The 21,717-nt window shown below is 42.9% G+C and overlaps 2 protein-coding genes across 3 annotated transcripts in view; one reads left to right on the top strand and one right to left on the bottom strand.

The window, feature by feature from the left end:
- The window catches only part of LOC311102117 (WD repeat and FYVE domain-containing protein 1), a 48,936-nt gene extending 38,039 nt beyond the window's left edge, over positions 1–10,897 (top strand). For both annotated transcript variants that reach the window (XM_084143351.1, XM_084143350.1), the window contains 2 exons: positions 6,531–6,668; positions 8,362–10,897. In XM_084143351.1, the coding sequence (XP_083999477.1) occupies positions 6,531–6,668; positions 8,362–8,397 (174 nt within the window). In that variant the 3' untranslated portion in view covers positions 8,398–10,897. The remainder of the gene's footprint in view (positions 1–6,530; positions 6,669–8,361) is intronic.
- Positions 10,898–11,753: 856 nt separating this feature from the next.
- Positions 11,754–13,772, bottom strand: LOC311101678 (secretogranin-2b-like; the record flags this gene model as incomplete). Its single annotated transcript, XM_084142828.1, has 1 exon — positions 11,754–13,772. One exon carries the CDS (start codon positions 13,770–13,772, stop codon positions 11,754–11,756), a length of 2,019 nt encoding a protein of 672 aa, XP_083998954.1.
- Positions 13,773–21,717: the final 7,945 nt, after the last annotated feature.

The raw sequence follows: 21,717 nt of genomic DNA on the forward strand, positions 1-21,717 counted from the left end.
GTAAAAAGGCTTTTTTAGGCCTCCTAGGGGTTAGGGTTAAGGTTAGAATTAGAGTTCAAATTAGGGTTGGGATTAGGGGTTAAGGTTAGGTTTAGTGTTAGGGAAAATAGGATTTTGAATGGGAATCAATTGTTGGCCCTCACAAAGTCCTTACAAGCAGGGGTGCAACTTTGTTTTTAGAAGTGGGGGGGACATAACCTGGCGAGTGGTCTGGGGGTCCTCCCCCAGAATTGTTTTGCCATCTAAAGCTAATTTCCTGCATTTCTACACAATTTAATATGACCCTTTTTGGGGTCACTTTTATTGTAAATAAGAATAGAATATGTTTCTAAACCCTTCTACATGAATGTGGATTCTACCGTGATTATGGATAATCCTGAAGGAATCGTGAATAATGATGAGTGAGAAAGTTATAGACTCTCAAATATCATACCCCCCAGACGTGCTAACCTCTCACCATTACAATAACGGGAGGTTAGCATTTTTTTGGGGTTATGATATTTGTGCGTCTAACTTTCTCACTCATCATTATTCACGATTCATTAAGGATTATCCGTAATCATGGTAGCGTCCACATTAATGTAGAAGTGTTTAGAAACATTTTATATTCTTATTTACAAGGAAAGTGACTCCAAAATGACACAATACATTATTTACCATTCATTTCTTTTGGGCACAAAATAATATGAAACACAACCAAAACAAACAGCAAATGCATCCAACAAATTTGTAGCGTTACAAGCTTGATGTAGTCAGTGTGCTATGAACGTGGGACCAAATACTTATATTTTTACTACTTTAATACACATACAAGTGAATTTGTCCCAATACTTTTGCTCCCCTGAAATGGGGAGGGGGGGGGACTATGTACAAAAAGTGCTGTAATTTCTAAACGGTTCCCTCGATATTGATGATAGTACCATCAAATGAAAGCTGAATAGTCGTTGTTTGATTTAGAGCCAAAAGGAGGAAAAATGCTTCTGTCCCAATAATTATGGAGGGCACTGTAATTCATATCATAGTAGTACTATAGAGCTCTTTTTACTTGCACACAATATAGCTGGGTCACCCTAGGGGTCCACTGCCCTGCAGCGCCCCAATCCAACACACCCCACTCAGCTTTAGGATCTTAGTGAAACATTCATTATTGGTTTCAGATGTGTTAGGCCAAGGCCAGAGTGACAACCATCAGTACGGCATACCCCCAGGGCCAGGACTGAGCAGCCCAGCAGCTAGGGATTTCCTAAATACAGTGAGGGGAAAAAAGTATTTGATCCCCTGCTGATTTTGTACGTTTGCCCACTGACAAAGAAATGATCAGTCTATAATTTTAATGGTAGGTTTATTTGAACAGTGAGAGACAGAATAACAACAAAAAAATCCAGAAAAAACGCATGTCAAAAATGTTATAAATTGATTTGCATTTTAATGAGGGAAATAAGTATTTGACCCCTCTGCAAAACATGACTTAGTACTTGGTGGCAAAACCCTTGTTGGCAATCACAGAGGTCAGACGTTTCTTGTAGTTGGTCACCAGGTTTGCACACATCTCAGGAGGGATTTTGTTCCACTCCTCTTTGCAGATCTTCTCAAAGTCATTAGGGTTTCGAGCCTGACGTTTGGCAACTCGAACCTTCAGCTCCCTCCACAGATTTTCTATGGGATTAAGGTCTGGAGACTGGCTAGGCCACTCCAGGACCTTAATGTGCTGCTTCTTGAGCCACTCCTTTGTTGCCTTGGCCGTGTGTTTTGGGTAATTGTCATGCTGGAATACCCATTTTCAATGCCCTGGCTGAGGGAAGGAGGTTCTCACCCAAGATTTGACGGTACATGGCCCCGTCCATCGTCCCTTTGATGCGGTAAATTTGTCCTGTCCCCTTAGCAGAAAAACACCCCCAAACATAATGTTTCCACCTCCATGTTTGACGGTGGGGATGGTGTTCTTGGGGTCATAGGCAGCATTCCTCCTCCTCCAAACACAGCGAGTTGAGTTGATGCCAAAGAGCTCGATTTTGGTCTCATCTGACCACAACACTTTCACCCAGTTCTCCTCTGACTCATTCAGATGTTCATTGGCAAACTTCAGACGGCCCTGTATATGTGCTTTCTTGAGCAGGGGGACCTTGCGGGCGCTGCAGGATTTCAGTCCTTCACGGCGTAGTGTGTTACCAATTGTTTTCTTGGTGACTATGGTCCCAGCTGCCAAGAGATCATTGACAAGATCCTCCCGTGTAGTTCTGGGCTGATTCCTCACCGTTCTCATGATCATTGCAACTTCATGAGGTGAGATCTTTCATGGAGCCCCAGGCCGAGGGAGATTGACAGGTCTTTTGTGTTTCTTCCATTTGCGAATAATCGCATCAACTGTTGTCACCTTCTCACCAAGCTGCTTGGCGATGGTCTTGTAGCCCATTCCAGCCTTGTGTAGGTCTACAATCTTGTCCCTGACATCCTTGGAGAGCTCTTTGTTCTTGGCCATGGTGGAGAGTTTGGAATCTGATTGATTGATTGCTTCTGTGGACAGGTGTCTTTTATACAGGTAACAAGCTGAGATTAGGAGCACTCCCTTTAAGAGTGTGCTCCTAATCTCAGCTCGTTACCTGTATAAAAGACACCTGGGAGCCAGAAATCTTTCTGATTGAGAGGGGGTCAAATACTTATTTCCCTCATTAAAATGCAAATCAATTTATAACATTTTTGACATGCGTTTTTCTGGATTTTGTTGTTATTCTGTCTCTCACTGTTCAAATAAACCTACCATTTAAAATTATAGACTGATCATTTCTTTGTCATTGGGCAAACGTACAAAATCAACAGGGGATCAAATACTTTTTTCCCTCACTGTAGGTATCTCCCCTGACGTGGGCATGTTTTCAATAAAGACTCCTTTTGTCGTACAGGATTCCATATAAGGCAACCAGACCTTATGAAAGTTGCACAGTATACCCTGAATCTTGTAATAAATCAAATATAGTGATACATAACTTGACATTTCTGCCATCCATTGTGACCTTGTGGGAGGATAACCATCCAAAAAATGCCAATGCATTTATTATCTGCTATAAATGCTAGGTTACACAGTTTCTTCTGATAAGTCTCCAGTATCAACATTTCCAAGCAAACAGGGAGAAGGGAGACTCTGTAGATATGCGGAGATAAAATAACACTCTTTGCCAGAATTCAGCCACCCTTCACAAGACCATAACATATGCAAATTTGTCCCCTTTTGTGCTTTACACCTCCAGCAGAATAATACAATTTCTGAGTGCATGATATTCAGTTTCACTGGCATATAGTACGTTCTATAGATGGTTTTAAACTGCAGTAATTTATGTCTGAGATTATATGAGCATGACTGGGCATTCAAATGTATCTGTATCCATTCATCATCAGTCTCCCAGGTCTTCCTCACATTTTTGTTTTATATGTTTTGTGTCATCGGGAAAAGCCTCTATCAACCCTCGATGCAGTTTGGAAATCAACTTTAGAGGTTTATCAGACTGCCTTTAAAATTGTCATGCCTCATCTGATCAAGATGGAACTTTGTATCCATTCACTGATTTGTTATAATATACTGCAAAATTCACCTGAGCTCCGTAGACTGGTCTTCCCTGGCTCTCTGGCCCTGTCACCATCTGATCCTGCTAAGACATGATGAGCATAGTGTTGTGTACTGACTGTGCACCATGACAGTGAAGCCTGTAGAGCTGTTTATACCATGTCAGTGTGAAAAGTAGGGAATTAGCTAGGGAAACTGACAGCTCAATAATGTTAGATTGCTATACTGACTGATCGGGGCAAAAATACTTTTGGCTAGCTGTAATGGTACAACAACTGGCGAAAACAAGCCAAGTTAATTTACTTCTGTTGAAACGGGACAAAACAAAGGCTACAAAAAATGTCCTTACACACAGCAGCTGTTAGATACTGCTACCTGCTAGCGCTGAACTGGCTGTGGTAGCTACGACAGAAATTCAGTTGAGAGGGGTTGAGACATTAGCTAACGGTACATGTCAGTTACACTACTAGCTCAGCACTGGGAATAAAAACGTTTTTTCTGTTAAGTCAAACAGCAGTTACTTTGCCAGCTACAAAAAGCACAACACACACAGACAACAGCTGCCTCTGTTCACATGCTCTGTGGCAGGGCTGCCAGTTCTAGCAAAGATTTTAGAACAATTACCACTCAACCCGCCCAAAAGGCCTGAAAACTAGCCCAATGGTTTTTTTCCACAGCAAGAGAGGATTTATACAATAAACCCTTTTTCCATAATGTTATCGAGCCAATTAAGAAGGAATATTGACGTAACGGCTTTAGAAAAATGTGGTTTTCATCAAAATAATAATTATTGCAAACTATGACATGACGTAATAAACCAACTTGAATATGTCGCAAGAGAATATCATTTGCCCTTATTAAACTCGGCAGATCATTTTCTATCAATGGATGTCGATTTAACTCATTTGATTGCTATGATAAGTAATAAGGCACGAGGGGGTATGGTACAGTGCATTCGGAAAGTATTCAGACCCCTGGACTATTTCCACATTTATTTACGTTACAGCCTTATTCTGAAATGGATTCAAGTGTTTTTTTCCCCCTCATCAATCTACACACAATACCCCATAATGACAAAGCAAAAACAGGTTTTCAGAAATTTTTGCAAATTTATAAAAAATAAACAAATATTTCATTTCAAACAGACAGCCAGGGACACACTCGCAGACATCATTTACAAACTAAGCATTTGTGTTTAGTGAGTCCGCCAGATCAGAGGCAGTAGGGATGACCAGGGATGTTCTCTTGATAAGTGTGAGAATTGTCCTGCAAACTAAGCATTCAAAATTATTTTCTTTAGGAATGTAGTGAAGTAAAAATTGTCAAAAATATGAATAGTAAAGTACAGATACCACACAAACTACTTAAGTAATACTTTAAAGTACTTAATTGAGGGAGTTCCATAACTTCCATTTCAAATGTACACCCGCGCAGCCCCCGAGACCCAAGAACTGAGCATGCGTAAAACATTTATTTTTTGTACTTCGCTTGATACCGTTTTCCATAAGTGAAGCCGACATTAGAATGGAGTTTAAACCACCTCCGAGCAAATTATCTAATGAGCACTAGTGCGCCCAAAGTCGTTTTCCAGTGCTTCGTCGCTGTTATTTCTTGATGCCATGTTTTATGGGAAAAGGGTTGAAAAAAAACAGGTGTCTCCATAATGACAAGTTAAAAAGTTGTCACGACATGCGCACCTGCTGCTCTGTCTCTTCTCACTCAAGTGACTCACCCAATAGTGGACTAAGCTGCCTGCTGCTCTGTCTCCTATCACTCAAGTGACTCACCCAATAGTGGACTAAGCTGCCTGCTGCTCTGTCTCCTATCACTCAAGTGACTCACCCAATAGTGGACTAAGCTGCCTGCTGCTCTGTCTCCTATCGCTCAAGTGACTCACCCAATAGTGGACTAAGCTGCCTGCTGCTCTGTCTCCTATCACTCAAGTGACTCAGCCAATAGTGGACTAAGCTGCATGCTGTAGTGCTCTCTCCCCACCACTCACTCAGCAACAGCCTGCCTCACTGCCTGATAGTCAGCAGCATCAGGTCACAGTGAAATATAAAACAAATATTTTTAGAGAAATGCTATGGCGGTGCAACTTAGAAGTAGCCCAAAAACCTGCAACCCGTGACCAATACATTTTCACCCGCGACATCGTTTTCAAAGTAGTCCAACTTGCAGGAAAACCACAGACCTGGCAACCCTGCTCTGCAGTGTCCATGCAGTCCTAAATCCAGCCAGCTGAAACCACCAAACAGCCTACCCAATCGAGGCGTCCGCATGGTCCTAAAGCACATCGATGCCTCTTTTTGTATCACAATACACTGCTAAAACTGGGGGGGGGCAAAAATGCAATTACAGAATGTGGGGGGAACATGTACCCAGTGAAAGTTGTGCCCCTGCTCAGAAATATAGTAACACATAGTTGTGTGTGTGGTTATTGGGGAATTACATGAAAAGTGGAGGCTTGTGCTGAAAAGAAAATGATGTGGTTGGTCCATCAGCCAAATACATCAACAGATGCATACAGTCACACTGAGACACCACCCTAATCTATTGTTACACTTTCAGATGGCTTCTATTTTGGCATTGTATCAGGAATCAGGATCCATAGTAAACAAATAATACTACCATACTAATCTATTGGAGTGCCGACTCCCGACGGAAATGTATGAATGAAAGTGACGTACACGTAGTGAAGTGCGCCAGACAGGACTTGACAGGCAACCAAAATAAAAGACCTCTGGCTGACGATAGCGCCGTCATACGCACCTCCCATAGCGCACGGTCTCTCTGCAGTCCCCTATAACCCTGCCTCATTCTTTGGCCGATCTTGGGAGTTAGTGAGTCATCGATGGACTTTAACTGTGTGCATGTGTGCTGCGGGTGTGTGAGCTGGACATCATCTTTAACTTTGAGAAGGCCTATTTCATCCAGTGTGTGTGTGTGTGTGTGTGTGTGTGTGCGGCAGGTGTGTGAGCTGGACATCATCTTTAACTTTGAGAAGGCCTATTTCATCCTGGATGAGTTCCTGGTGGGAGGAGAGATCCTGGAGACCTCCAAGACAGCTGTGGGCACCGCTATGGAGGAGGCAGAGACACTACAGGAGGTGACACACACACACACACACACACACAGTTACTTAAGTGTGACACTTGCCAAAATACAGTGAGGGAAAAAAGTATTTGATCCCCTGCTGATTTTGTACGTTTGCCCACTGACAAATAAATGATCAGTCTATAATTTTAATGGTAGGTTTATTTGAACAGTGAGAGACAGAATAACAACAAAAAATTCCAGAAAAACGCATGTCAAAAATTTTATAAATTGATTTGCATTTTAATGAGGGAAATAAGGATTTGACCCCCTCTCAATCAGAAAAATTTCTGGCTCCCAGGTGTCTTTTATACAGGTAACGAGCTGAGATTAGTAGCACACTCTTAAAAGGAGAGCTCCTAATCTCCGTTTGTTACCTGTATAAAAGACACCTGTCCACAGAAGCAATCAATCAATCAGATTCCAAACTCTCCACCATGGCCAAGACCAAAGAGCTCTCCAAGGATGTCAGGGACAAGACTGTAGACCTACACAAGGCTGGAATGGGCTACAAGACTATCGCCAAGTAGCTTGGTGAGAAGGTGACAACAGTTGGTGCGGTTATTCGCAAATGGAAGAAACACAAAAGAACTGTCAATCTCTCACTGCCTGGGGCTCCATGCAAGATCTCACCTCGTGGAGTTGCAATGGTCATGAGAACGGTGAGGAATCAGCCCAGAACTACACGGGAGGATGTTGTCAATGATCTCAAGGCAGCTGGGACCATAGTCACCAAGAAAACAATTGGTAACACACTACGCTGTGAAGGACTGAAATCCTGCAGTGCCCCCAAGGTCCCCCTGCTCAAGAAAGCACATATACAGGGCTGTCTGAAGTTTGCCAATGAACATCTGAATGATTCAGAGGAGAACTGGGTGAAAGTGTTGTGGTCAGATGAGACCAAAATCGAGCTCTTTGGCATCAACTCAACTCGCCGTGTTTGGAGGAGGAATGCTGCCTATGACCCCAAGAACACCATCCCCACCGTCAAACATGGAGGTAGAAACATTATGTTTGGGTGTGTTTTTCTGCTAAGGGGACAGGACAACTTCACCGCATCAAAGGGACGATGGACGGGGCCATGTACCGTCAAATCTTGGGTGAGAACCTCCTTCCCTCAGCCAGGGCATTGAAAATGGGTTGTGAATGGGTATTCCAGCATGACAATGACCCAAAACACACGGCTAAGGCAACAAAGGAGTGGCTCAAGAAGAAGCACATTAAGGTCCTGGAGTGGCCTAGCCAGTCTCCAGACCTTAATCCCATAGAAAATCTGTGGAGGGAGATGAAAGGTTCGAGTTGCCAAACGTCAGCCTCGAAACCTTAATGACTTGGAGAAGATCTGCAAATAGGAGTGGAACAAAATCCCTCCTGAGACGTGTGCAAACCTGGTGGCCAACTACAAGAAACGTCTGACCTCTGTGATTTCCAACAAGGGTTTTGCTACCAAGTACTAAGTCATGTTTTGCAGAGGGGTCAAATACTTATTTCCCTCATTAAAATGCAAATCAATTGATAACATTTTTGACATGCGTTTTTCTGGATTTTTTTGTTGTTATTCTGTCTCTCACTGTTCAAATAAACCTACCATTAAAATTATAGACTGATCATTTCTTTGTCAGTGGGCAAACGTACAAAATCAGCAGGGGATCAAATACTTTTTTCCCTCACTGTATGTAAATATGTTTCTTCTGTTCTCTCAACAGACAATTGAGGAGCATATGAGTAAGCCGACCTACTGAACCAATAACAGGGACGTGAGTCGAATCTTAAGACTGAAGAATAATTTTCTCAATTGTGCCATAAGTGCCACAACATTTCAAAAAAAGGTTTATTAAACTGTAATACATAGTTTGTTGTTTTTATTTAAGCACTTTCTATTATTATCATGTTTTATGTACTTTTTCTCCCCAATTGGTAGTTACAGTCTTGTCCCATCGCTGCAACTCCCGTACGGACTCGGTCTAGAGCCATGCGTCCTCCGAAACATGACCCTGCCAAGCCGCGCTGCTTCTTGACACACTGCTCGCTTAACCTGGGAAGCCAGCCGCACCAATGTGTCGGGAGAAAACACCATACAACTGGCGACCGTGTCAGCGTGCAGTGTGTCAAGAAGCAATGCGGCTTGGCAGGGTTGTGTTTCGGAGGACGCATGGCTCTCGATCGAGTCCATGGTCTGTAGTGACGCCTCAAGCACATAAATGTTATTACAGTTGAAGTCAGAAGTTTACATACACTTAGGTTGGAGTCATTAAAACTTGTTTTTCAACCACTCCACAAATTTCTTGTTAACAAACTATAGTTTTTGCAAGTCGGTTAGGACATCTACTTTGTGCATGACACAAGTAATTTTTCCAACAGCTGTTTACAGACAGATTATTTCACTTATAATAAACTGTATCACAATTCTAGTGGGTCAGAAGTTTATATACACTAAGTTGACTGTGCCTTTCAACAGCTTGGAAAATTCCAGAAAATGATGTAATGGCTTTAGAAGCTTCTGATGGGCTAATTGACATCATTTTAATCAATTGGAGGTGTACCTGTGGATGTATTTCAAGGCCTACCTTCAAACTCAGTGTCTCTTTGCTTGACATCATGGGAAAATCAAAAGAAATCAGCCAAGACCTCAAAAAAATATTGGAGACCTCCACAAGTCTGGTTCATCCTTGGGAGCAATTTCCAAATGCCTGAAGGTACCACGTTCATCTGTACAAACAATAGTATGCAAGTATAAACACCATGGGACCACGCGGCCGTCATACCGCTCAGGAAGGAGACGCGTTCTGTCTCCTAGAGATGAACGTACTTTGTTGCGAAAAGTGCAAATCAATCCCAGAACAACAGCAAAGGACCTTGTGAAGATGCTGGAGGAAACAGGTACAAAAGTATCTATATCCACAGTAAAATGAGTCCTATATCGACATAACCTGAAAGGCCGCTCAGTAAGGAAGAAGGCACTGCTCCAAAACCGCCATAAAAAAGCCAGACTATGGTTTGCAACTGCATATGGGGACAAAGATTGTACTTTTTGGAGAAATGTCCTCTGGTCTGATGAAACAAAAATGGAACTGTTTGGCCATAATGACCATCGTTATGTTTGGACAAAAAAGGGGGTTGCTTGCAAGCCGAAGAACACCATCCCAACCGTGAAGCACGGGGGTGGCAGCATCATGCTGTGGGGGTGCTTTGCTGCAGGAGAGACTTGTGCACTTCACAAAATAGATGACATCATGAGGAAGGAAAATTATGTGGATATATTGAAGCAACATCTCAAGACATCAGTCAGGAAGTTAAAGATTGGTCGCAAATGGGTCTTCCAAATGGACAATGACCCCACGCATGCTTCCAAAGTTGTGGCAAAATGGCTTAAGGACAACAAAGTCAAGGTATTTGAGTGGCCAATCACAAAGCCCTGACCTCAATCCTATAGAACATTTGTGGTCAGAACTGAAAAAGCGTGTGCGAGCAAGGAGGACTACAAACCTGACTCAGTTATACCAGCTCTGTCAGGAGGAATGGGCCAAAATTCACCCAACTTATTGTTGGAAGTTTGTGGAAGGCTACCTGAAACGTTTGACCCAAGTTAAACAATTTAAAGGCAATGCTACCAAATACTAATTGAGTGTATGTAAACTTCTGACCCCACTGGGAATGTGATGAAAGAAATAAAAGCTGAAATAAATCATTCTCTCTACTATTATTCTGACATTTCACATTCATAAAATAAAGTGGTGATCCTAACTGGCCTAAGACAGGGATTTTTTTACTAGGATTAAATTTGATGAATTGTGAAAAACTGAGTTTAAATGTATTTGGCTAAGGTGTATGTAAACTTCCGACTTCAACTGTAGTTTAAATTATTTTATAATTACATTATATTTGATAGGATCACATATGTTTTACAATAATTGTAGCCTACTTTGCTTTATCTGATTTTTAAGCAAATATGTTATTTTAGCATGTTGCGGCTGCATTTTCAAAGGTTTGATTTCAGTTGTGAAAAGATTGTAACCACAACTTCTTACCACTCTGAAAGTCACATTTATTATTTTAATTCTATGTTGGCTAACATAGCCACTGCCTACACAAACATGTGATAGTGCCTTGTAATATTTCTCAGTTGGCAAGATGGAGCCAGAGGGTTCTAAGATTGAAGCTAAAGATTGAGATTTTGGAAAGTGGTGCCTACTCACAGTGCCATTAATGTTGTAATGTCTGAATAAATAGTTTTGTTTCTAGAATAGTCTGTCTTTTAAATGTTAGTTAGGGTACATTGTTTCCACCTGTTGTAAATTGATTATCTCTTGGTTTTATTAGTGGAATTGACTAGGACTACCCTGTTTGCCCCAGGCTAAGAAATTAGTCATCCTAGTTCATTGCGACCGGAGCTGTCCATGGTGCTGAAATCATAGAAATGGAATCTCATTCTGTGTGGCTGAAATGCCCATCTTCATGTTTGCTCATTATTGTAGCTTCAAATTGCCCAAATTGATTGCAATAAAATACTAGCTTATCTGTCAAACAAAGATGTTTGATTGATCGAGAGTTTTTAGATTTTACATCAAGCCGAGGCTACATATCGTTATTGCTGACACATCGAGACATATGGTGTTTTGAATGTGATATTCTGCAGCCTGTTCACCATCTCTGTGCGCTCCAATTAGTAAACACTACACAGTAAGGAAAAAATAAAGTCCATGCTTTATTAACCTCATACGTCACACGTTACCGAACACATGTACGAAATATAATTTACGAGGAGAAACACAAATGGATGTAAAGAATCTAACACTGATTCGGCTGTATGTGCACTGACATGTACGGCTAGTATAAAGTGGTCTATTGTAACTAGTGTTGTTCTAACTAGCCTATCAAAAACATTGAATATTATGCCACACATTCAGTTACAACCACGAATAGGCACTCCCTTGTAGCTACATCAGATCAAGTTAATGTATAAATTGGCTTTTAAAGCATGAGCTGTAGTAAATCTACTGAATAGACTAAACTCCATTGCATGTATTTATTTGTCAAAATACTTTATTATCATTCCCCCTCATCAAAACAATATAATATGGATCTACATCCCCACCATCTACAGTCCTTTGACAGTTTTGGCGTAAAGGTCCTTATCTTCGCCCCCTTTGTTCTCTGGGTTCAGATAGCCTAGAATTTTCATCAGCGTGTTGTCATCCAAGCCCTGTGTTTGCGACACATCGCCTGTGTCCTCCTCGGGTTCTGACTGTCTTTTCTGAGGCGGGCTTCTGTCTGAGTCCATTTGGTCAAAGTAGTCCTGCATCGCCTGCTCGAACGTTCCCAGCACAATCTGATCGTCTTGTGAGGGAGGCTGCAAGGCACGCTTGTTTTGGTCTGCCTTGTTTGCTGCCTGCAGAGACTGTGCCAACATCTGGGCAGCCAGATACGTCGCCAGCTTGTCTTCGTCGACAGTGTTGTCGTAGTCGTCCTTTCCTTTCTCTGGGACGTTTGGCTCAGAGAACATGTAGTCTCTCTGCCTTTCAGCTGGTGCGTAAAACCTTGACGGCGGGCTTGTATGCTGTTTCTGCTTCTTGAGCGCTGGTGCTTTCTGATTTGCCACGCTTCCCAGGTCGAGGATTTTTAGAATGTCTTCTGTGTTTATTTCTTTCGGGGCGTTGCTTGTTTGGGTCTCAGGCAGCCGTCTGTTGAAGAATGTCTCTGGAGGGATCTTATTTTTCTTGTGAGAGGAGATCTGAGTTGGTTTGTCCTCTACCCTGGCCAGATCATTGGGTGTCCAAGACTGTGCCTCTGTCCTCAGTGGTGTCCTGTCCTGTTTTGTCATCTCCACACTCTTCAGCATGTCCATCAGGTCTTCTGGTGGGATCTGTAGTTTCTGGGAGATTTGGATGAGTTGGTAAATGGCCTGTGGATCTACCTTGTCGCTGTGCTGAGTTTGAGCTGCCCTCCTCTCTTCCCTCTCCTCCTCCTCTTCTAGCTCTCTCTTCCGCTCCTCCTGCTCTGTTTTCTCAAGCACCTTCAGAAGGTAGTAGTCATCCGGGTCATATTCTCCCGGACCTGGCTGGCTTGATCGCTTGACCTCATCAATCTCCTCATCATCTTCATCATTATCATCATCATCATCCTCCAAGCCTCTGTCGAACTCCTGCCTGTTGTCTCTCTCCTCGTCCTCCGTCTCCACCTGCTCCTCTAGGGGCGTCCAGTCCTCTCCCCCTGTCACATCCTCATAGGCCAGGTTCCTCACCTTGAACGTGTCGTCATCATCATCATCATCATCATCATCATCATCATCATCATCTTCATCATCCTCAGTTTGGCGTTTGTGTCCAGCCTTGGTGTTGGCTATCCTCCCCAGTTCCTCAAACACAGACTGCAGGTTGGCCAGGTTCTGGGGCGTGTACTTCCCCTCCATGTTCTCATTGGTGCGTTTGAAGGGTCTCTCACGGCCCGGGGCTCTGCCTTCTTCCTCCCCCTCACCATCCTCCTCGTCTTCAAACATCAGCGGGTACTTCCTGTGAGGCCGGCTGGCACGCTGCTGCGACCACGGATACGCTACGCCCTCTCCCACCTGGCTCTCCTCATCCTTCGCCGGTCTCCGCCCTTTGCCCAGAGCGTGGTGGGCTGCACTGGGCCTCACAGGGGCTGGCTTGGGGCCCTTCTTGGTCTGCTGGAGGGTACTCAGCACAGCCTGCAGCCACTCCTGGGTCTTGTTCTCCTTGTTGACCTCCCCTTCCTCATCCTCCTCATCTTGGTCCTGGCCTATCTTACTCTGACTGGTCTGGGCAGCAGAGGCTAGCCTCAGCATGGAGAGGACTTTCTCTGAGTCTGTGTCCATGTTGGTGGTGTCGTAGTCTGGGGTGAGGGGAGCCTGCTCCTGGGGGGCTGATGCCCCTGCCCCGGTCCACTGGCGGAGGCTCTCAATGTACTCCAGGGCCTTGAGCATGTCTGCGTTGGGGGGGAGGTAGAGGGTGTCTCCTCGCTGGGGGTCCAGCTCACTGCCCCTCAGTCTGTGTTCTCTGAGAGAGGCCCCCTGGACACTGCCGTAGCCCAGGAGGAAGAGGGGGAGCAGGGAGGGAAGGAAGGCCATCCCTGCCAAGGAGAGTTTGGGGAGTGACAGCATGGTTTCTTCAGCCTGGAGACAGACACAACAGGGAGAGAAATGTCAGCGCTGACCTTTTAATGCTAATGCCTTTTTTAGTGTAAGAGCTGTTTGAAAAGACTGTCTGAAATTTCAGCCTGTTTTGTGGGATGGAGATTTGGCCTACCTGGCACTAAATTAGTTAGACCAATAAGAAAATGAGTTCCAAACCTCTCTGCCAATAACAGCTAGTTTTCGGTTTTCCCCTTCACACTCTGATGGTCCTAGCAAAATTCTTGCTTGAGAAATTGCTCTGTGCTAAGAAGCTTTAAAAAAAATGTTTTACCATTTTAATTGAAAATAATTACAGTAAGGTACTTAATTGCTACCCAGAAATGATTTGACATTCGAGATAAAAACGGCTTAATTGGCACTTTTTTAATGATAAGGCCAGTTTAAAGGCTTTTGTAATGATCAGCTTTCATGATCCTCATAACAATTCTAAAATCTTTCGTTTTCAGCCCTGCCTTTTATTCCCGTTTGATGCTTCAGCTATATTGCTATAGCCTATTAGTGATAGTGATATGCAATGAGGTTCTGCCACTCTAGCTAGCATTCTGACAGTAGCTGCAGTTTTTACCCAGAGAATGAAAATCGCATCTGCTGAAAGCCCAAATGATTGTTTGCGGAGCAGTAATACCATGGGCATTCAGCTCGCCTTTAAATCTCATTGTTTTTCAAATTGCTGCTCTCCGGAATGAGTCACAATCCAGTTGTCTAGGTAACCCTTCGGCTGATGCTGGCTGCTGTCGAAACACAACTACCTACACCCAAGACCTTTCCAGTACACTAAAACAATGTTGTTGCACAAGCCTTTCACTGAGAAAAAGCAATGGAACTTTATAATCATGCACCTAATTTGGATACAAATATTGAACACTGCTATTTATAAATCAACTAGTGGATTAATTGTTTTAAAAAAATCTAATTATTGTTTAATTTAGGCTATGTATTATCTGCTTAGCCTACATAATAAAACTACATTACTTTAGCAAATCACTAAAAACGAAACTATAGTAAACTTGAATAGTTAGTCTAAGAAAGACAATTTAAAACAGATTATGCATCTCTTCACTGCGGTAGCCCTGTTTGCAATGCATCAGGTTGGTTAAAGCTAAATGAATTTTAAAATGGAAATAAACATTATTAGAATAACTGAAAATAGTCAAACTGAATTCAATTTTCTCAAAATAAGAATACTTTCGATGTACGCCCTATTTAAATCTTACCTCTGTGAAATAGTTTCAATCGATAGTCGTGAGTGAACTTAGCATCTCTTTCTCTGTGAGTGCGAGCAGGGATTCTCTGTGTTCAGCACCGGGGACAGCTCCTCCCGTTATATGAGGCGCCACCTGACTCGTGCGTCACTGCGACATATGCAATACTCGATCCGAAGAAACACACAAACATAATTAGAACTGGTTCACGTTTGTTAAATTACTTTCTAATCTCTTCGCCTTAACTTTCAATTGGAAAGGCTTATGTGATCACTGTTTTGTTATGTCTAATTATATTGGTTGTTAACCAACAGCGATGACTAACTAATATATCTCATATCTGAACGGTAAGGTCGTGATTAATTAGCCCACTGCACAAGGTCTATTTATATGGTGATAGATCTATACAATCATGCCTACGAGTTTCCAGACAGAGTATAGGCTAATTATAGATTACAGGCCCAGTTATATAAATTTGCTCCAGGGACTTAAGCCTACATGAGGCATTTTGTAGGCTTATGCTAAATAATGCTGCAATATTTGTGTTTCAAACTAAACATTTGTGTAGGCTATAACAGAAACTTTACACAGCATTTTGGATAATGATGTTGGCCAATCAAGGAAAAATGCTACATCTATTGATGAAACCATATTGATAGAGATCAGTTCCTGTTCCCGTATCGCCCCCCATCTCCTAATCCGTAGCCTACCATAACTGCTGATGTTCGCAGTAAATTGCGTTTAGCACCTATGTATGCAATAACAAAACGGGGCTCGCGGGCGTCCCTCTCGAAAGAAAATAAAGTCCATCGATGACTCACTCACGCCCAAGATCGGCTAAAGAATGAGGCGTAGTGATGAGGACTGCAGAGAGATGGTGCGCTATGGGAGGTGCCTGTTACGGCGCTATAGTCAGCCAGTGGTCTTTCTATTTTGGTTGCCTGTCAGGTCCTGTCTGGCGCAGGTCAGGGGGATGTCGTCACTTTCATTCATACATTTCCGTCGGGAGTCGGCACTCCGATGACTCCGGTAGGATGATTTTGTTTACTATGGATCCTGATTCCAGATACGCTTTCAGATATCGCTTCTAGTTTGGCATTTTAACAATAGATTAGTGTGGTGACTCAGTGTGACAGTATGCGTCTGTTGATGTATTTGGCTGATAGACCAACTATTTTTTTTTTTTACATTCAGCCACAAGCCTCCACTTTTCATGTAACTCCCTAATGACTGCACACACACACACCAAGCAGTAAAGGACGCAAGGCTCAAACAGCTTGGCTGATTGCTTGTGGTTGTGGCTGTGCTCCGGGTAAACAGAAACCAATTACCACTCAGTTCCACCCTCTCCCTCCTCCTACAGCCCATCTGCCCAAAACATGGGCCTTTATGGTCAAATAGAAACTTCCTTGCAGGCAATTAGCAGCAGTCTCAAGTGTAACTACAGTAATACACATTGGTGTCATATCTTTGCAAGTGGTATCTGCATATGTTCCACCATCTGTTCGATGTGATATCAAATTGTATCGGCCTATTAGAGAGACATAAAAACCTGCTGTCTCCAAGTGCCTCAGATACTAATCAACCTGCTTTATCCTAGGCCCTGGCTGTAGCCTAAAAATGCTTTCTGATTTCAATAAGATAACATCAGTGAACTTCAGGCCAATTTGTTCTTAATGTTTGCTTTGCATCATATAGACATTGATCTGTAGTAGGCTATTGTTCTGTTCAGTATCAGTAATACACAGACATCTGACATATCTATACTAATCCTATTTGAATTGATCTAATCGATCAAATTTATTCCAATGCCATATCAATTATCCATATCCTTGATGATGTCATATATAAGGGAAACTGCATCATGACAATGATACTGCTCCTTAACCCCAGCTGTCAATGTCCTGGCAGGGTGGATGGAGAGAGACAGGCAGAGAGAGACAGGCAGAGAGAGACAGGCAGAGAGAGACAGGCAGAGAGAGACAGGCAGAGAGAGACAGGCAGAGAGAGACAGGCAGAGAGAGACAGGCAGAGAGAGACAGGCAGAGAGAGACAGGCAGAGAGAGAGAGCCAGAGAGCGAGAGGTAGAGAAGGATCAATTGTATTGGTCTAGAAGCTTTGACGTCAATGGCTCAATTTACAGGTGGGTCTTGTCCCTCTTTGTGTGTGTGTGTATGAAATGGGCTGGTTGTGTCAGCCGTTGTCTGCATGTGTTTGCATATCTCTCTGTCTGTGTTGGGGGGGCATGAACACGAGTCACTGAATTATGTACATTTTATGGCAATGGCTATTTGCTTCAGATAAACACATTGGACACACAGTCTGACCCACTTGAGTGGGGAAGACTATGCAATTATTTCAATACACTCCAGCCTCCAGAGCCCCAGGATGCCATATGAATACTCATCAATGTGGCATAGGCCTTATTATTGTGAGGGGATTTACAGGGACAGTGGGGAAAAAAGTATTTAGTCAGCCACCAATTGTGCAAGTTCTCCCACTTAAAAAGACGAGAGAGGCCTGTAATTTTCATCATAGGTACACGTCAACTATGACAGACAAATTGAGGAAAAAAAATCCAGAAAATCACATTGTAGGATTTTTAATGAATTTATTTGCAAATTATGGTGGAAAATAAGTATTTGGTCACCTACAAACAAGCAAGATTTCTGGCTCTCACAGACCTGTAACTTCTTCTTTAAGAGGCTCCTCTGTCCTCCACTCGTTACCTGTATTAATGGCACCTGTTTGAACTTGTTATCAGTATAAAAGACACCTGTCCACAACCTCAAACAGTCACACTCCAAACTCCACTATGGCCAAGACCAAAGAGCTGTCGAAGGACACCAGAAACAAAATTGTAGACCTGCACCAGGCTGGGAAGACTGAATCTGCAATAGGTAAGCAGCTTGGTTTGAAGAAATCAACTGTGGGAGCAATTATTAGGAAATGGAAGACATACAAGACCACTGATAATCTCAATCTCAATCTTCGTTGCCCGGGCGGTGTGTTTGGGATCATTGTCATGCTGAAAGACCCAGCCACATTTCATCTTCAATGCCCTTGCTGATGGAAGGAGGTTTTCACTCAAAATCTCACGATACATGGCCCCATTCATCCTTTCCTTTACACGGATCAGTTGTCCTGGTCCCTTTGCAGAAAAACAGCCCCAAAGCATGATGTTTCCACCCCCATGCTTCACAGTAGGTATGGTGTTCTTTGGATGCAACTCAGCATTCTTTGTCCTCCAAACACGACGAGTTGAGTTTTTACCAAAAAGTTCTATTTTGGTTTCATCTGATCATATGACATTCTCCCAATCCTCTTCTGGATCATCCAAATGCACTCTAGCAAACTTCAGACGGGCCTGGACATGTACTGGCTTAAGCAGGGGGACACGTCTGGCACTGCAGGATTTGAGTCCCTGGCGGCGTAGTGTGTTACTGATGGTAGGCTTTGTTACTTTGGTCCCAGCTCTCTGCATGTCATTCACTAGGTCCCCCCGTGTGGTTCTGGGATTTTTGCTCACCGTTCTTGTGATCATTTTGACCCCACGGGGTGAGATCTTGCGTGGAGCCCCAGATCGAGGGAGATTATCAGTGGTCTTGTATGTCTTCCATTTCCTAATAATTGCTCCCACAGTTGATTTCTTCAAACCAAGCTGCTTACCTATTGCAGATTCAGTCTTCCCAGCCTGGTGCAGGTCTACAATTTTGTTTCTGGTGTCCTTTGACAGCTCTTTGGTCTTGGCCATAGTGGAGTTTGGAGTGTGACTGTTTGAGGTTGTGGACAGGTGTCTTTTATACTGATAACAAGTTCAAACTGGTGCCATTAATACAGGTAACGAGTGGAGGACAGAGGAGCCTCTTAAAGAAGAAGTTACAGGTCTGTGAGAGCCAGAAATCTTGCTTGTTTGTAGGTGACCAAATACTTATTTTCCACCATAATTTGCAAATAAATTCATAAAAAATCCTACAATGTGATTTTCTGGATTTCTTTTCCTAAATTTGTCTGTCATAGTTGACGTGTACCTATGATGAAAATGACAGGCCTCTCATCTTTTTAAGTGGGAGAACTTGCACAATTGGTGGCTGACTAAATACTTTTTTTCCCCACTGTATGTAAATTGTGAGGCATTTGTGTGTTGATGTAGTTGTAGCTCGACATACTACTCTTACATAAATGTGCCCTTTTTATTTTTCTGTTTTCATCTCCTGCTAAAAAAGGAACACTTTTTTTTTTTTTTTTTCATTTCTACAAGTGGATGAGTCAGACGTAGCTTTTGTACAGACAGATTGTGCTGGGAGAGAGAAAGCAGAGACTAACACAAACATCCTCTGCTGTTGTTGGATGTGAGATGAAAAGCAGATTTCTTTTCAAACTAGAATTATGAAGTACATTTTTTAATTTGTATGATGGATTGATGAGGGTGATTCAGCGATTGAGAGGATAATGAGGGAAGTACAGTATATCATGTTGTAAAAAGCAACGGTACAAATACAGAGCCCTGAGGAACACCACCAATTAAAATATGTTCTTTAAACAATCTAGATGTCTCTGCTTTTTTTGTTGAGTGCTCAAACTCATTTCTACCTCGTATTAGTCCTTTTGGAAGTTTTTCTTGGTAAGCCCATCTCAATCTATGTCTGTACTATTAACCAGCAAACACATTCATGTTGATCATAAAGGTTTTGCATGTTTCTCAGAAGATGTCTTTGAGTTCAAATGCCATGTAATCCACAGTGAGACAGAATTCAACTGGTTACCATGGTGCACACCTGTCCTTAGTGTTTGGCGTCATGTGGTAAAGAGCCCTCTAGGTAAATTTCACTACACTCTTAGGAAAAAAAAAACCTTTACTCAGTACTTTGTTGAAGCACCTTTGGCAGCGATTACAGCCTCGAGTCTTCTTGTGTATGACGCTGCAAGCTTGGCAAACCTGTATTTGGAGAGTTTCTCCCATTCTTCTCTGAAGATCCTCTCAAGCACTGTCAGGTTGGAGGGGGAGCGTTGCTGCACAGCTATTTTCAGGTCTCTCCAGAAATGTTCGATCAGGTTCAAGTCCAGGCTCTGGCTGGGCCACTCAAGGACATTCAGTGACTTTTCCTGAAGCCACTCCTGCGTTGTCTTGGCTGTGTGCTTAGGGTCGTTGTCCTGTTAGAAGGTGAACCCTTGCCCCAGTCTGAGGTCCTGATCGCTCTGGAGCAGGTTTTCATCAGGGATCTCTCTGTACTTTGCTCCATTCATCTTTGCCTCGATCCTGACTAGTCTCCCAGTCCCTGCCACTGAAAAATATCCCCACAGCATGATGCTGCCTCCACCATGCTTCAACGTAGGGATGGTGCCAGGTTTCCTCCAGACGTGACGCTTGGCATTCAGGCCAAAGATTTCAATCTTGGTTTCATCAGACCAGACAATCTTGTTTCTCATGGTCTGAGAGTCTTTAGGTGCCTTTTGGCAAACTCCAAGTGGGCTGTCGTGTGCCTTTTACTGAGGAGTGGCTTCCGTCTGGCCACTCTACCATAAAGGCCTGATTGGAGGAGTGCTGCATAGATGGTTGTCCTTCTGGAAGGTTCTCCCATCTCCACAGAGGAACTCTAGAGCTCTGTCAGAGTGACCATCGGGTTCTTGGTCACCTCCCTGACCAAGGCCCTTCTCCCCCGATTGCTCAGTTTGGCCGGGCGGCCAGCTCTAGGAAGAGTCTTGGTGGTTCCAAACTTCTTCCATTTAAGAATGGTGTAGGGCACTGTTCTTGGACCTTCAATGCTGCTGAAATGTTTTGGTACCCTTCCCCAGATCTGTGCCTCGACACAATCCTGTCTCGGAGCATATGGACAATTCCTTCGACCTCATGGCTTGGTTTTTGCTCTGACATGCACTGTCAACTGTGGGACTTTTGTATAGACAGGTGTGTGCCTTTCCAAATCATGTCAAATCAATTGAATTTACCACAGCTGGACTCCAATCAAGTTGTAGAAACATCTCAAGGAGGATCAATGGAAACAGGATGCACCTGAGCTCAATTTCGAGTCTCCGGTGCATCCTGAGACTCATGAATACTTATGTAAATAACTGCACATTTAAGGTGCTCCTGTGTAATGATCAAGCCGTTTATTCATCTTCTTGATATGCCACACCTGTCAGGTGGCTGGATTATCTTGACAAAGGATAAAATGCTCACTAACTGGGATGTAAACAAATGTGTGCACAAACTTTGAGAGAAATACGCTTTTTGTGCGTATGGAACATTTCTGGGATCTTTTATATCAGCTCATGAAACATGGGACCAGCACTTTACAGCACTTTGCGTTTATATCTTTGTTCAGTGTGTGTGTGTGTGTGTGTGTGTGTGTATATATATATATATATGTATATATGTATATATATATATATATATACATACATACATACATACATACATACATACATACATACATACATACATACATACATACATACAGTGGGGAAAAAAAGTATTTAGTCAGCCACCAATTGTGCAAGTTCTCCCACTTAAAAAGATGAGAGAGGCCTGTCATTTTCATCATAGGTACACGTCAACTATGACAGACAAATTGAGAAAAGAAAATCCAGAAAATCACATTGTAGGATTTTTAATGAATTTATTTGCAAATTATGGTGGAAAATAAGTATTTGGTCACCTACAAACAAGCAAGATTTCTGGCTCTCACAGACCAGTAACTTCTTCTTTA

The sequence above is a fragment of the Coregonus lavaretus genome, assembly GCF_964263955.1.
Source record: "Coregonus lavaretus genome assembly, chromosome: 26".
Classification (NCBI taxonomy): domain Eukaryota; kingdom Metazoa; phylum Chordata; class Actinopteri; order Salmoniformes; family Salmonidae; genus Coregonus; species Coregonus lavaretus.